The sequence below is a fragment of the Pagrus major genome, chromosome 23, assembly GCF_040436345.1.
Source record: "Pagrus major chromosome 23, Pma_NU_1.0".
Taxonomy (NCBI): Eukaryota; Metazoa; Chordata; class Actinopteri; order Spariformes; family Sparidae; genus Pagrus; species Pagrus major.
The window spans coordinates 12,153,857-12,168,907 of record NC_133237.1 but is presented as its reverse complement, the minus strand read 5'-3'; the positions used below and the strand labels follow the sequence as shown (position 1 = coordinate 12,168,907).

Below are 15,051 nucleotides of genomic sequence, written 5' to 3'. Positions count from 1 at the left end.
GACTTTTACTCTTCTAACATGCAGTATATATTTTGAAAGTTGTAAAATATTTTAATTTCTGAAGTTTCTGGGAGATCTTGGACGGCCAAACAAGATTCTTTTCATGACTTTTTGTTGGACAAATTTGCAATTGGATATAAAATTTAACATTTCAGTTTAGATAAAATAAGAATTCAATATTGAGTCACAACTCTGAACTTTCATGACTGACAGTTACTCACAAAAATGTGATACTGAGACAAGTGAATGTTTCCAGTGGTGGCAAATAGAGGAAGTAGTTTTTGTATGACTCTCCTGTTATTGTCTCTCACTGTGTCTCTTCTGGCACAGTAATACACAGCAGTGTCTTCAGGCTGCACATTCTGTCCATTTAGAGTCACTGTGTTACTGGAAGAGTCTAAGACAACACTGAACTTGTTCTTTAATGAATCCTTGACATTTGCATCTAAACTAATCCACTCCAGTCCTTTCCCTGCAGGCTGTCTGATCCAAGCTGTGTTGTAGCCACTAACAGAATAAGAGACCTGACAGGTGATGGTCAGACGTTGACCTGGCTGCACAGTCACAGAGGCTGGCTGTGTCAACTGTTCACACTTCACACCTGTTAAAAAAATAAAATGTTTTGTAACAAATGATCAAGTTAAACTGCAAAAGAAGAACTGTTGACTTTGACAAATCCAGAGAGACTCACATCCAGCTGCCAACAGCAGCAGCAGAGCTACAGAAAACATGGTTGATGTTGAAACTGACGTGCTGTGAACTTCACTGACAGCCTGATGTGAAGTTTTTATAGCTGAGTAACAAGGAAGCTCACTGAGTTTGCATAGAATCAAACATATGAAGCATCAATGTTGGTCTGGTCTTATTATATCTGCAGAGTGAAAACATGCCTGGAAATCACCTCTGCTTTACATATGATATTTCCATTTCATTACACACTCAACTGTAACATTTTGAAAATGTCCCTGTATTAACAGAAATGTAACAACTGTTTTACTGTTTTTTAACATTATATATATTCTAGTATAGTTGTAACCAACAACAAGGATCATTATTAGTGTTCTTAATGAATATTAACATGAATCATGGATAATGGAAAATATTTTAATTGTAATCAGCATGACAATATCAATGATGATGTGTCATGGAAATAAAAGGAGAAACCACCAAGAATGTTGCTTTCTATAAGTCATGTTTACAGTGTGTTCAGCATGTTTTCAAATCATTAAAACACACTTTAAATATGATGTGAACTGTTTCAATGAGAGAATGTATGTACTATCAGCACCACCTACATCGCATTCATGATTAACTTCAAACATACAACCACAGCTTTATTTAAATTTCATCATTTTTTACATTCAGTTATTTGCTCACTTACAGTACTTACTCACTGTATTTACTGCAATCAGAAAAACAGTGACAGCAGCCAGGATCATGTAAGTATGAAAACTTATGTCTGATGCTGGTTTGCATAAGAGACTGTTAATGGTTTCAGTGTTTGTAGATTCTTGAAGGAACTGAAACTTGTGACAAAAAAACCCCAAATAAAACAAAAAAACAAGCAAAACAAACTATATCTAGATTTTGAGTGTCAGTCAGTTAAGATCAATGAGAACATCTCAGAGTGTCCTTTCAGAGGAGACAGTAACATGACACTGACTGCCCTCCTGTAATTTTAGAGAATAGACTGTAACCTCATTTTTCACCTTCATATTTTGGCTCTTGATTTCTTTGATTCTTTATCAATAAGTGATCTGTATTGTGTGTTTTTCTTTTCTTTTTTTAACCAGTTATAATGATACTTCTAATATTTTTCAGCAACAGTTTTCAGGACTTTCTGTCATGTATGATGATGATGTATAACTTGTGTTGTGAACATTTATTCTTTTTAAAAACTTCTAATATGTCAGATGAAAACACACTCACATAAAAAGTAGATATATAACTCCATATTAGAGAACACCAGAATTACAAAAAGCTTTTTCTGAATCAAGTTTTATTGAGATGATGTTTCTCTGATTGTGTTGATTTTCTTAAACTGTAATTAATTTCTGTTGATACAAACAGCAGAAAGTAAAGTTTCAACTTATTTTGACAGGTTGAGTTTTTGTACAGCATTGCTGCTTCCTGTGTCACTGTGGCTCTCGAGCACAATAATAAACAGCAGAATCTTCAGTCTTCAGACTGTTCATCTGCAGATACACCTGCTGTCTGCTGTTGTCTCTGGAGATGGTAAACCGGCCTTTGACTGACTCAGAGTAGTAGATGCTGCCACTGCTACTACTGATATAAGCGATCCACTCCAGTCCTTTTCCAGCACCCTGTCTGATCCAAGCAGTAGCATAATGGCTACTGAACCCTGAATATGTGCAGGTCAGTCTGTGGGATCCTCCAGGCCTTTTAACTGCTGGTTCAGACTCAGTCAGTGTTTGACCCTCAGTACCTACAGACAGTTAAACAGCTCATTAGTTACTGTAATGCAGCCATGTTGTCTTTGTAGCAGGAGGTTTGTCAGAAAAACAATCATTGTTCTTACCTGCCCAGTTAATAATTAAAAAACAACCAGATAATCAGGTCTGATCATTGTAAAAGCCAGTTGTCTCTGTCCAGTCTACAGTGTGTATGTCAGTGATTCAGTCTCTGTCCTTCACTCTGCAACACATATGTAGAGATGAAGAGATCAGAGTTTTGCATCGACTCCTCCTCCTCACAGAGAAACACACCACATCTCACACACCTCTGGACAAAACGAGAATGACATCATCATTTTGGTTCATGATTTTAATTGTGATGTTTTTTAATAACAAAGATCGGTCTCAGGTTATTCAACAGTGATGTTGATTTATACCCAAAAAAAGATGCAGTTATTCAGTGGTCCATCCATATAAATCGATCCATGCATCCATGTAAATGTTCAAATATATTCTCAACACCTGCAGTTAAAAAACAATAATGGAAACATTAACAATCATTGTTGTAGAAAAACACAGGTTAAATATAACATTGAGAACAACAAGTTACAAACCACAACATCAACTGTTATTTTCATTTTATGCATGCATGCATGTGTTTAGAGGCATTGTCATACTCTCCTCAGTTAAGTGTCATCTGACTTCATATGTTCGGCTGCCACCTGTAGGTCTTTGTAAACAAATGTTCTGTGGAGTTTTTAGTAAAGCCTCTATGCTTCCTTTAACCAGTGTTTGTGTTTGACACAGTAATAAATAGCTGTGTCCTCAGGCTGCATATTATGTCCTTTAATGTCACTGAGCTGGTGTGTGTGTGTGGTAAAGGAACTTGTTTTTCAGAGCATTATTTTGATAAAATTCTCCTCCACCCCACCGACTCATTGTCCAGTCCATTGTTTTTCCTTCACACTGTCTGATCCAACCTGTTGCATAGCTGTTATCAGTCAAAGACCATTGAGTCTGGCTGGATGAGATCAATACTGTTCACACCTGTGGAAACACAAATCAACATTATCTCCATCATTCATCTGACTATTCAGTGTTTCTAATGTGTTTATTAGTGTGAATCCACTGAAAGCTCCTCACAGGATCCAGCAGCCAGCAGCAGCAGCAGAGCCACAGAGAACATGGTTGATGTTGAAGCTGAGCTGATGTGAGCTCTTCTGTCCTCCACTGACACAAACTTTTAATTAACATTAATTTGCATATATTTTAAATGAGATGTAAACAGCTTTTCATCTTTAGTGACCAGACTAGGTAGAGAAAATGTTTTATTATAGGAACATATTTTGATAAAAGAGCTCATGTGGACTCGTGTATTTTTTTTCTTTCTTAATTTAGCAAACTTCTTGTACTTCTTGTACTTATAATTTCATTGCTGTAAAAAAACAAAAACAAAAAAAAAACGTATTAAAACTCAAGGTCATGTAGGTTAATGTAGAAAAACAGAATATTGTATGATACAGAGCTTTTAAAAGCAAAGTTTTCACTGTAGTTGAATCAAAGGTTACAGATGTTGCTGTGAGTCGTGAAAAACTGTCCAGACACACTGACAAATATATTTCCATTGATGAAATGCGTGTTATTGTTTATTGGCCTTCATTCAATTGTACATGCTTCAGTGCTTCTCATACAGTGATCAGTTTTGGAGAGAAGACATTTTTTCCTCCAAGAGCCCAGAAAATGAAGGTTTTTTCACTGCAGAATCACTTATTGATGACCTACTTTAGAGGCCAAATAATATGATGCGGCTCAAAAATGGACAATGATTTCAGTAGATTGTTTTGCTGTCATTGGTTGTTTTGTGAGGAGGTGATCATTACATTAAGTTTATTTATTTGTTAATTCATTCATTCATTCATTCATTCATTCATTCATTCATTTATGTGTTTAAAGATTGCAATTTAGATGATGTCATTAAAAACAACAAAAGATGAAATACAAATAATTCTCTCTTAGGATATATCAGGCCAGTAAAGATGAGAATTGCAGGTTTTTGTACAGCTGCTCAACCAACTCCAGTCACTGTGGCTGTCGAGCACAATAATAAACAGCAGAATCTTCAGTCTTCAGACTGTTCATCTGCAGATACACCTGCTGTCTGCTGTTGTCTCTGGAGATGGTAAACCGGCCTTTGACTGACTCAGAGTAGTATTGGGTGCTACCACTAGGACTACTGATATAAGTGATCCACTCCAGTCCTTTTCCAGGAGCCTGTCTGACCCAGTGCATATTGTAGTCACTGAATGTGAATCCAGAGGCTGTACAGGTCAATCTGTGAGATTCTCCAGGCCTTTTAACCACTGGTTCAGATTCTGTCAGAGTCTGACCACCAACACCTGTTGAGACAAACAAACATATGTGTGTCACTGGCTTGGCAGCACAAATAAAAGTTATCTAAAATTAAGATCAGTGAAGATGTTCACCTGCCCAGCAGACAGCTAAAAGCAGCAGTCCTGTCCTATAGTCCATCATGTTAAACTGTGTGTCCACTGTTCTCTGTCATCCTCTCTGCAGTCAGATAAGTAGAGGAGGAAGACATCTGAGTTTTGCATTGACTCCTCCTCACAGGGCAGAAACAGTTACCACATTTCTATGAAGTAAACTTTACATTTACAAATGACATTTATTCAAATAGGCTCAAGTGTAATTTGTCTCAGCATCATGGTTTCTCATTACTCCCCACAATCATATTGGACAGATGAGGTCAATAATCTACTGTTCAGTACCTCTCAGTAATCAGAGAATATCCATGAGCATTTTTGACAATGCTTTATTGTCATCTCATCATGTTAAACCATCCACCAATGATTTGGATTAACTTTTTGATCAACAGCTTTCATTGTTTGTACTTGTACACAATGACATGTGCAGTTTAATATTAATTAATGCTTTGCCAATTGAAGAGACTATTTTTGTGAGTGATGTAACGTCATAAAGACTATAAATATTTACTCATGAGTTTATTGTCAGATAAAAGTGCTTTGCAGGTGGTGAAAAGATGTCATGAAGATCACATGTTTGTTGTCTGTGGAGGTTTTTGTGCAGCTGCTCCACTGTCTTCAGTCACTGTGTCTGTCGAGCACAGAAGTAAACAGCAGAATCTTCTGCTGTCAGGCTCTTGACCTCGAGGTACTGAGTGCTGCTGGACACGTCTTCAGTCATGAGGGAACTACTTTGAAAGGAGCTGGCATAGCTAGCAGAGTTTGAACCTGCGTTCATCCTCCAAATCCACTCCAGAGCTTTCCCTGGCTTCTGTCGTATCCAGTGAATATAGTAGCTTGTCATGTCAAACCCAGATATGATACACGACATCTTCACTGTGTCTCCAGGTCTTTTCACCTCAGAGGGAGACTGGTCCAGTTTGATCTCACTCCAAACTCCTGTAAGTAAAGGAAATGTGATCATTATCCAACAAACTTGTAAATCACAGGTTTGACATTTATAAAAGAAGTAAAGCAGAATGAATTTTCTCACCATGAATACTAACTACAAATAATAAACTCCAGATGATTGTATTTTCCATTCTGTGATAAACACTGTAGTTCAGAGCTCTCTGATCTCAGTGTTTCAAATATATCTCAAGCTGTCACAGGTTTCTGTCACAAGTGACTGATGGTGTGTTTATAAGAGAAGAGTTTGCATAGACCTCCTCTACAGGTTTAAAGAGGGAACATGTGACACACACACATTTTCATAAGTAGAGTAACAGCAGACACTGTAGGAAAAAGTCTTGGCAACTCATTACTGGACTGATGGTGTCATGAAAAAATTAAACTTTTTTCTAAATGACAATCTTTAACCGAAGATGTAAAACTTTAGAGCTTTGTTTTTTTAATGTGGCCCAGAGCACACGTGCCAACACACTGCTCAAAGAATGTGGTAACATCTGTCTAAGACCTCCTCCAAATGGTGAGTGATCAGACCTCTAATGTGTCGTCAATGCGTCATCGGAGTGCTCACACCTGTATCTGTACTACTGTACTGAGCAGGGGACGTTATCTCTCAGAGCTCCACAAAATAGGTGTCAAAAACAACAAACTCAACAGTTTAATTAATTCATATGCTTTGTCATTTTAGCTCAGTTTCTGACTGATTCTGTCAAGAGGCACACAGGGTATGATAAAGGAAAGACAACAATTATTTTTCTTGACTCAGATAGTGTCCGTCTTTATTGGAATCTTGCCGCCAAATGGATTAAAAACCTGTACTCCAAACACAGATATGTCAACACATCAGCCTTATACAGTATGCCATACATCAGAAAGATTGTCACCTGACAGGAAGGCACCAGAAAATGTGTGTGCAACACTTGGTCAGTGTCGTCTCTTAACTCATTATTATTATCAAGAGAGTCCAGATTCTCCAAGGCTCATCTTTGAGTGTCTGAACCTCCAGACACCCAGGGTCTGCTTATACTGTATAAAAACATTCTCTTATGATCAGAAGTTTCTCCAATGGACTTTTTACATCTCCTTTAAACATTACTTCCAAGGAAAAACACACAAAACAGACTTTTTGTTATTTAAAAGGTCTCTATTCTTATTATCTGTGACTATGTGCAGCTTGTATGGAAGAGGAAGTAGTTTTTGTATGACTCTCCTGTTATTGTCTCTCACTGTGTCTCTCTGGCACAGTAATACACTGCTGTGTCCTCTGTTTTCAGACTGTTCATCTGTAGGTAGAGTTTACTGCTGGAGTCATCTCTGGAGATGGTGAATCTACTCTGGACTGACTGGGAGTAATAGATAGGGTAACCAAGTGTGCCTATATAGGCGATCCACTCCAGTCCTTTTCCAGGAGCCTGTCTGATCCAGCTCATAGCATAGCTGCTGAATGTGAATCCAGAGGCTGTACAGGTCAATCTGTGAGATTCTCCAGGCCTTTTAATCACTGGTTCAGATTCTGTCAGAGTCTGACCATCAACACCTGTTGAGACAGCAAATAAAATACAATTAAATCAAATCGAATCATAAACAACACATTTACAACTTAAAAGAACACATAAAATGAAACATTATTTTAATACAAGCTATTCACCTGCCCAGCAGATAGTTAAAAGCAGCAGTCCTGTCCTATAGTCCATCATGTTAAACTGTGTGTCCACTGTTCTCTATCATCCTCTCTGCAGTCAGATAAGTAGAGGTGGAAGACATCTGAGTTTTGCATTGACTCCTCCTGACAGGGAGGAACTGTAATCCACTTGGATCTCAGTTACTGTTTGGTGAAACTGGAGAATGAATATTTACTGTAATACGTGAATAATAAGTCCAAGATGCACTCTTGCATGTTGTCTTGAAAATACTCTTGCATTTGTGCAACAGACTGAAAAACACATTATTTAAGGTGATTGTGTTTCATTGTTGCGCAGTCTGTGTCATGTGAAATGTTTATACGTTTTAAAATACCACTAAAGTGACTATTTCTAAATATGTTCACTATATAATTCTGTTGATTTTTGGACAAAGTGTTGACAAGTCATGTCATTTTCAGGACATCAGAGGAAAGAAAATCCCTGTAGGAATGAAAATGGGATGAAAAGCTTTGTAAAACACATGACCTTAAATATTTCTTTTATTAATTCACATGAATGCTGTGAGTCAGACAGAGGAGACACTTCATGAAAAATGTCACTACTATTGTTAATGTATTTTAATGAACCCTGTTATATTCACTTTACTTTATCACTGATACATGTGTCTGTTCCTCTCTTTACTGTAACATTGCACTGGTGTTGAAATCATTCGTGGTCTGAGGGCTCCTCCTCTGGTGGCTTCATGTTACAAGTGTTCAGGCACTGAGGGGTTTTTGTTCAGGTCTACTGATGGTTTGTGTTATTGTGTCTCTCTGGCACAGTAATACACAGCAGTGTCTTCAGGCTGCACATTCTGTCCATTTAGAGTCACTGTGTTGCTGGAAGAGTCTAAGTTGATACTGAACTTGTTCTTTAGTGAATCCTTGATGTATGTGCTGTATCCAACACGTGCACTCGCAATCCACTCCAGTCCTTTCCCTGCAGGCTGTCTGATCCAGTGTGTACGATAGCTGCTAACAGAATAAGAGACCTGACAGGTGATGGTCAGACGTTGACCTGGCTGCACAGTCACAGAGGCTGGCTGTGTCAACTGTTCACACTTCACACCTGTGGAGGAAAACATGTTGAATATTGAATGAGTGTAATAACAGTGAACAGTCAGTGTGCTGTGATCATACTGTCAGTGTCTCTGCCTCAGTGAGACTCACAGGATCCAGCAGCCAGCAGCAGCAGCAGAGCTACAGAGAACACGGTTGGTATTGAAGGTGATCTGATGGGAGCTTCTCTTCTTCTGCTGCAACTGACAGCATGATATCAAGTCTTTATAGCAGACTGTGAGGAAGTTCACTTTGCATAGACAAGGACACTGACAGGATATAAAAGGAGGATCAACTGTCCTGTTACAAGGAGTCACAGCTTGAAGTTGTGTTGTGAACATTATTCAAACAAAAGACAGATGAGTCAAACATTCACATTTACATTCAGATCACCATAATATTTACTGTCACCACTCTGAACTACATATGTAAAGAATAAAAGAATACAAAATTTAAAAAAAAAATGTATTTCAAAATGCAGAGTTTTGACAATGGTGTGTTTCTTTGATCACACCTGGACTGTTGTGCTTTTCTTGGCTTTGTGAGGGGGTGATTGTTACTGTAAAACATTTTTTGTGTGTCTTTAATGGTTATTGTTGTTGGTAAATGATCATTTTGATAAAAAAAATTAACCACAAAAGAGAAAAGGAAAGAAAACGCAACACTGTCTCATCCCAGTCCACTAAAGTTGAGCACTGTAGGTTTTTGTACAGCTGCTCCACCAACTTCAGTCACTGTGGCTGTCGAGCACAATAATAAACAGCAGAATCTTCAGTCTTCAGACTGTTCATCTGCAGATACACCTGCTGTCTGCTGTTGTCTCTGGAGATGGTAAACCGGCCTTTGACTGACTCAGAGTAGTAGATGTTGCTACTGTCATATCTGACATAAGCGATCCACTCCAGTCCTTTTCCAGGAGCCTGTCTGATCCAGCTCATCCCGTAGCTGCTGAATGTGAATCCAGAGGCTGTACAGGTCAATCTGTGAGATTCTCCAGGCCTTTTAACCACTGGTTCAGATTCTGTCAGAGTCTGACCATCAACACCTGCCAAGACAAAAATGATAAACATGTCATGCATTAAGATGATCACAAAATAAAATGACAAATCAAGATCAGTGTAAATTTTCACCTGCCCAGCAGACAGTTAAAAGCAGCAGTCCTGTCCTATAGTCCATCATGTTAAACTGTGTGTCCAATGTTCTCTGTCATCCTCTCTGCAGTCAGATAAGTAGAGGTGGAAGACATCTGAGTTTTGCATTGACTCCTCCTCACAGGACGGAAACAGCTGGACTGGAGATATTTAATGAAATTGGAGGATTAATGTGCAGGAGTCAAACTTTTAAGTCAGCTGTTTTGGTATTTGTCTGACATGTTTACATTTGTGTAAAATGTCAGGATTAGTATTACAAAGTTTATTAAAACAAGTTAAATTATAATTCATTTTGGTTTCAAGGCTCTGATTCTCATTAGTTCCTTTGAGCACGGTAGGCAACATTGAAAACATTTAGAATAATGTTAATAATTCAAGGTTTATTCTGATCACCAACATCTATAGCATTTCTGTAGATCGCTGTATTATCATCTCAACCAATTAATAACATTAACCAATGTCTCCTGCTGCACAGTAATACACAGCAGTGTCTTCAGTCTTCAGAGTGGTCATCTGCAGATAGAGTTTACTGTCGTAGTCATCTCTGGAGATGGTAAAATGGCCTTTGACTGACTGGGAGTAAAAGATGCTAGTGCTGCCTGTGTTTATTAAAGTGATCCACTCCAGTCCTTTTCCAGGAGCCTGTCTGATCCAGTTCATCCTGTAGCTGCTGAATGTGAATCCAGAGGCTGTACAGGTCAATCTGTGAGATTCTCCAGGCCTTTTAACCACTGGTTCAGATTCTCAGATTCAGAGTCTGACCATCAACACCTGTTAAGAGGACAACAACAGTTAAAAAAGTTAAAAGTTTAAGTTAAAAAAAAAAGTTATTACCCCAATAAAGATTGTAAAAAATCTAAATCTATGATGATGAGGATGACATGCAGCAGAGAGCCACAGGTCAGACACTGGGCCGCTGCAGCGAGGATAAGGCCCCTGTACATGGGACTTGCACTCTACCAACTGAGCTATTGGGGCACCCTATTTTATGCCAAACCATGATGTTTTACTAACCATAACCACAAGTTTTTTGTGCCTAAACCTAAGCAGACTATAAGCACATCATTGTGACGAGAGAGAATTAGAAAATTGAACACAAGCAAACATAATGTAGCATCTTAAAGCAACATACCTAATCTAAAAAAAAAACATTCAACCTCAGGACATAGATGTTATGAATGCTTATTTTTTTTCTACCAAATAAATTCAAATTTTAAGTTTGATTTCTTGTTAGATGAGGAGCTTTTTAAATACAGCTATAACTTAAAATATTGTTGTCATAATTCACATAAATAATGCGAGTACACAGAAAAGACACTTTTTGGAAAATGGTTCCTGTTTCCATTCATTATCATTATTATTGTTATTTTTTTTATCATTGTTTTTTATAATGCTAAACCATATTGTGTTGGTTTAGCTCCTCCTCTGGTGGCTTCATGTTACAAGTGTTCAGACACTGACGGGTTTTTGTTCAGGTCTACTGATGGTTTGTGTTATTGTGTCTCTCTGGCACAGTAATACACAGCAGTGTCCACTCCAGTCCTTTCCCTGCAGGCTGTCTGATCCAAGCTGTGTTGTAGCCACTAACAGAATAAGAGACCTGACAGGTGATGGACAGACGCTGACTTGGCTGCACAGTCACAGAGGCTGGCTGTGTCAACTGTTCACACTTCACACCTGATAAAAAAAGAAAATGTTTTGTAACAAATGATCAAGTTAAACTGCAAAAGAAGAACTGTTGACTTTGACAAATCCAGAGAGACTCACATCCAGCTGCCAACAGCAGCAGCAGAGCTACAGAAAACATGGTTGATGTTGAAACTGACGTGCTGTGAACTCCACTGACAGCCTGATGTGAAGTTTTTATAGCTGAGTAACAAGGAAGCTCACTGAGTTTGCATAGAATCAAACATATGAAGCATCAATGTTGGTCTGACTGGAGCCAATAGAAGAGTCTGTTGACTGTTATTATATCTGCAGAGTGAAAACATGCCTGGAAATCACCTCTGCTTTACATATGATATTTTCATTTCATTACACACTCAACTTACAGAAATGAAACAGCTGTAAATCATTATCACAACTATTCTTACTGTGAATATTACATGAACCATAGGTAATGGAAAACATATTCATTAAAATCAGCATTACAATATTAATGTTGATGTGTCATGGAAACAAAAGGAGAAACCACCAAGAATATTGCTTTCTGTAAGACATGTTTACAGTGTGTTCAGCATGTTTTCAAATCATTAAAACACTTTAAATATGATGTGAGCTGTTTTCCTGTGATAATTTATTTACTGTCAGCAACTCCTACATCACATTTAAGATTAACTTCAAATGTAAGAACAGCTTGTTGTAATTGCAGCATTTGATCACTTAGTGTACTTCCTGTATTTGCAGCAAAGTGACAGCAGACAGCATCATGTAAACAGGATGGAAACTTCTGTCTGATACTGCTGGTTGGCATGAAAGATTTTTTATAATTTCAGTGTCAGCAGATGTTTGAAGACATACAGAGAAACTTGGAGCCTCAAGAGGAAAACAGCTACTCAGGAACTGAAACCTGTAAGACAAAATGCAAAAATTACATCTGAGTGTTGAGAGTCAGTCAGTTAATATCAATGAGAACACAGAGTCTCCTTTGAGTAACAGAGGAGAGAAACGTGTCACTGACTGCCCTCTAGTGATTTTATGCGAGAAACTGTAACATTATTTATCTCCTTCATATTATGACTCACTTAGATTCCACAAAATGTACAGTGTCCTTAATTTGTAGAAATGTTTACATTTTGTAGGAGTTTTATTTCAAAGACCACATTGTTGTGTTGTCTTTGGGCCTTTTATCAACAAGTGACCTTTATTGTGTTTTGTTTCATTTAATGTTTACTATCGATTATTTCTCAGGAACACATTTAAAAACATAATATGATTATGTATGATATGAAATACATCATGCTTGGGCTCTTCCAGGCTAGTAAAGATGAGTACTGCAGGTTTTTGTACAGCTGCTCAACAACTCCAGTCACTGTGGCTCTCGAGCACAATAATAAACAGCAGAATCTTCAGTCTTCAGACTGTTCATCTGCAGATACAGCTGCTGTCTGCTGTTGTCTCTGGAGCTGGTAAACCGGCCTTTGACTGACTGAGAGTAGTAGATGTTGCTACTGTCATAAATAGCAGCAACCCATTCCAGTCCTTTTCCAGGAGCCTGTCTGACCCAGGCCATCCAGTAGTCACTGAATGTGAATCCAGAGGCTGTACAGGTCAATCTGTGGGATTCTCCAGGCCTTTTAACCACTGGTTCAGATTCTGTCAGAGTCTGACCATCAACACCTGTCAAACCAAAAAATGATACACACGTCATGCATTAAGATGGCAGCAAAATTAAAATGGCAAATCAAGGTCAGTGTAAATCTTCACCTGCCCAGCAGACAGTTAAAAGCAGCAGTCCTGTCCTATAGTCCATCATGTTAAACTGTGTAACCACTGTTCTCTGTCATCCTCTCTGCAGTCAGATAAGTAGAGGAGGAAGACATCTGAGTTTTGCATTGACTCCTCCTCACAGGGAGGAAACAGCAGGACATGAGATATTTATTGAAACTTGGGAATTAATGTCCAAGAGTCTAACATGTTTTAGTTTCTGTAAAATGTCAGACATTTATTCCATAAACACAGAAATGTTATTCCTAGTTCAGACATCTGACACATTAACATACAGGTTTTATTAAAGTTAATGAAATAATAATTCATCTTGTTATCAATGCTTTGTTTCTTATCAGTCACTTTGAGAACAGTTGGCAGCACATTAGGATATTTACAACAATATAAGTAACGTACAGTTTAATTCTGATCAGCAGTATCACTTTTATGAATATTGCTTGATTGTCGTCTTATACCGTCATACAATTAACAGGTGTTTTGAATAGATTCTTGATTATGTTTTTTTGAGGACACACTGTTCAAAATCGTTTTCAACCTGTTTTTTCTCTTTTCAAACTAAATTCAAGTAATTTGTGGTTGATACATTGACATACGGTGAGTGATGCAACATGCTGCAGTCACTCAGTCTGTGCATCATTTGTTCATTTGATATTCAACTGAAAATCCAAAATAAGAAAATGAAAAAAATATTCTTTATTTAATTATTTGTTTATCAATGTGGCACAAAAAAACAAATAAGACATTGTTTGTCATACTTTCCATTTATTGCAAAATTTGGAATGAAAAAATAATAATAATAGTAATTTGATTTTGATATTTTATTTCTCTGATTTGTGTGACCCAGAGGTTATTTGTTATGGCTTTACTGACTCACACAGTAGGTCTGTCTCATAGACTGCTCTGTTTACAGCTGTTTATGAGCTGTAGAATTGCGGATAAACACACCGATCTCTGAGGCCGTTCTCCTGCTGCTCCTCTCGGGTTCACTCATCGTCTCCTCGCTGCAACTGCAGTGTTATGCTCGTTGGGTAGAGCGGACAGACCAGATGGAATATGTTTCATTGTCAATTGGCCTCATTCAAAGAGACATCATTTGTTTTCAAAGTCCTGACATGCTTCAGTGCTTCCCATACAGAGATCAGTGTTGTTCAGTTTTTGTACAGCTCTGTAGTCGGCTGTGTCACTGTGGCTCTCGTGCACAATAATAAACTGCAGAGTCTTCTTGTTTTAGACTCTTCACCTCGAAGGACACAACATTTCTGGAAGTGTCTTTGGTGATGGTAAACTGGCCTTGGACACTTTGGGCAAATATTGTGCCAGTTCCACCATCAATGCGTCCGATCCATTCCAGTCCTCTCCCTGGTTTCTGACGAATCCAGTGCAGCCAAGACAGAGCAAGTCCTTCCACTTTACAGGACAGAGTGACTGGTTGTCCAGCTCTGCTGACCACTGGCTCTGAGGAGGTGAGGGACTGACCCTGAGCAGCTGAAAGAGACACAGAGTTTAAATGATGAGGAGCCAGCAGACATCCAGATCACTTTTTCTCCTCCTCTGCTGACACACTGACACTGACTTCACTCACCTGAAATGAGAGCCAAGAGGAAGACACTTAATACAGCTGTCATGGTGGAAACTTGGCTGAGTTTGTAACTGCAAAGGCATTTATGAAGGATATATATTGTGCAGGCAGAGTGGGCGGGGACTCTGCATCAGTGTGTGAATTTGCATTTTATCTGTAAGAGATTTTGGAGATACAGTTTTGAAACATAAACACTAAATCTGAGAAAAGGAGGAGCGTTGTTGAGAGGAAGAATGTGTGGTGTGAAGTTAAAAAGACCATTAACACAGTA

The 15,051-nt window shown here is 38.3% G+C and overlaps 1 gene segment (V, D, J or C); it reads right to left on the bottom strand.

Annotated features, from left to right (window-relative positions):
- Positions 1-14,381: 14,381 nt before the first annotated feature.
- LOC141019257 (immunoglobulin heavy variable 3-74-like) lies at positions 14,382-14,826 on the bottom strand. The segment is given in 2 exon segments: positions 14,382-14,686; positions 14,784-14,826. Coding segments are annotated over 2 exon segments (348 nt in total).
- Between the last annotated feature and the right edge of the window lie 225 nt (positions 14,827-15,051).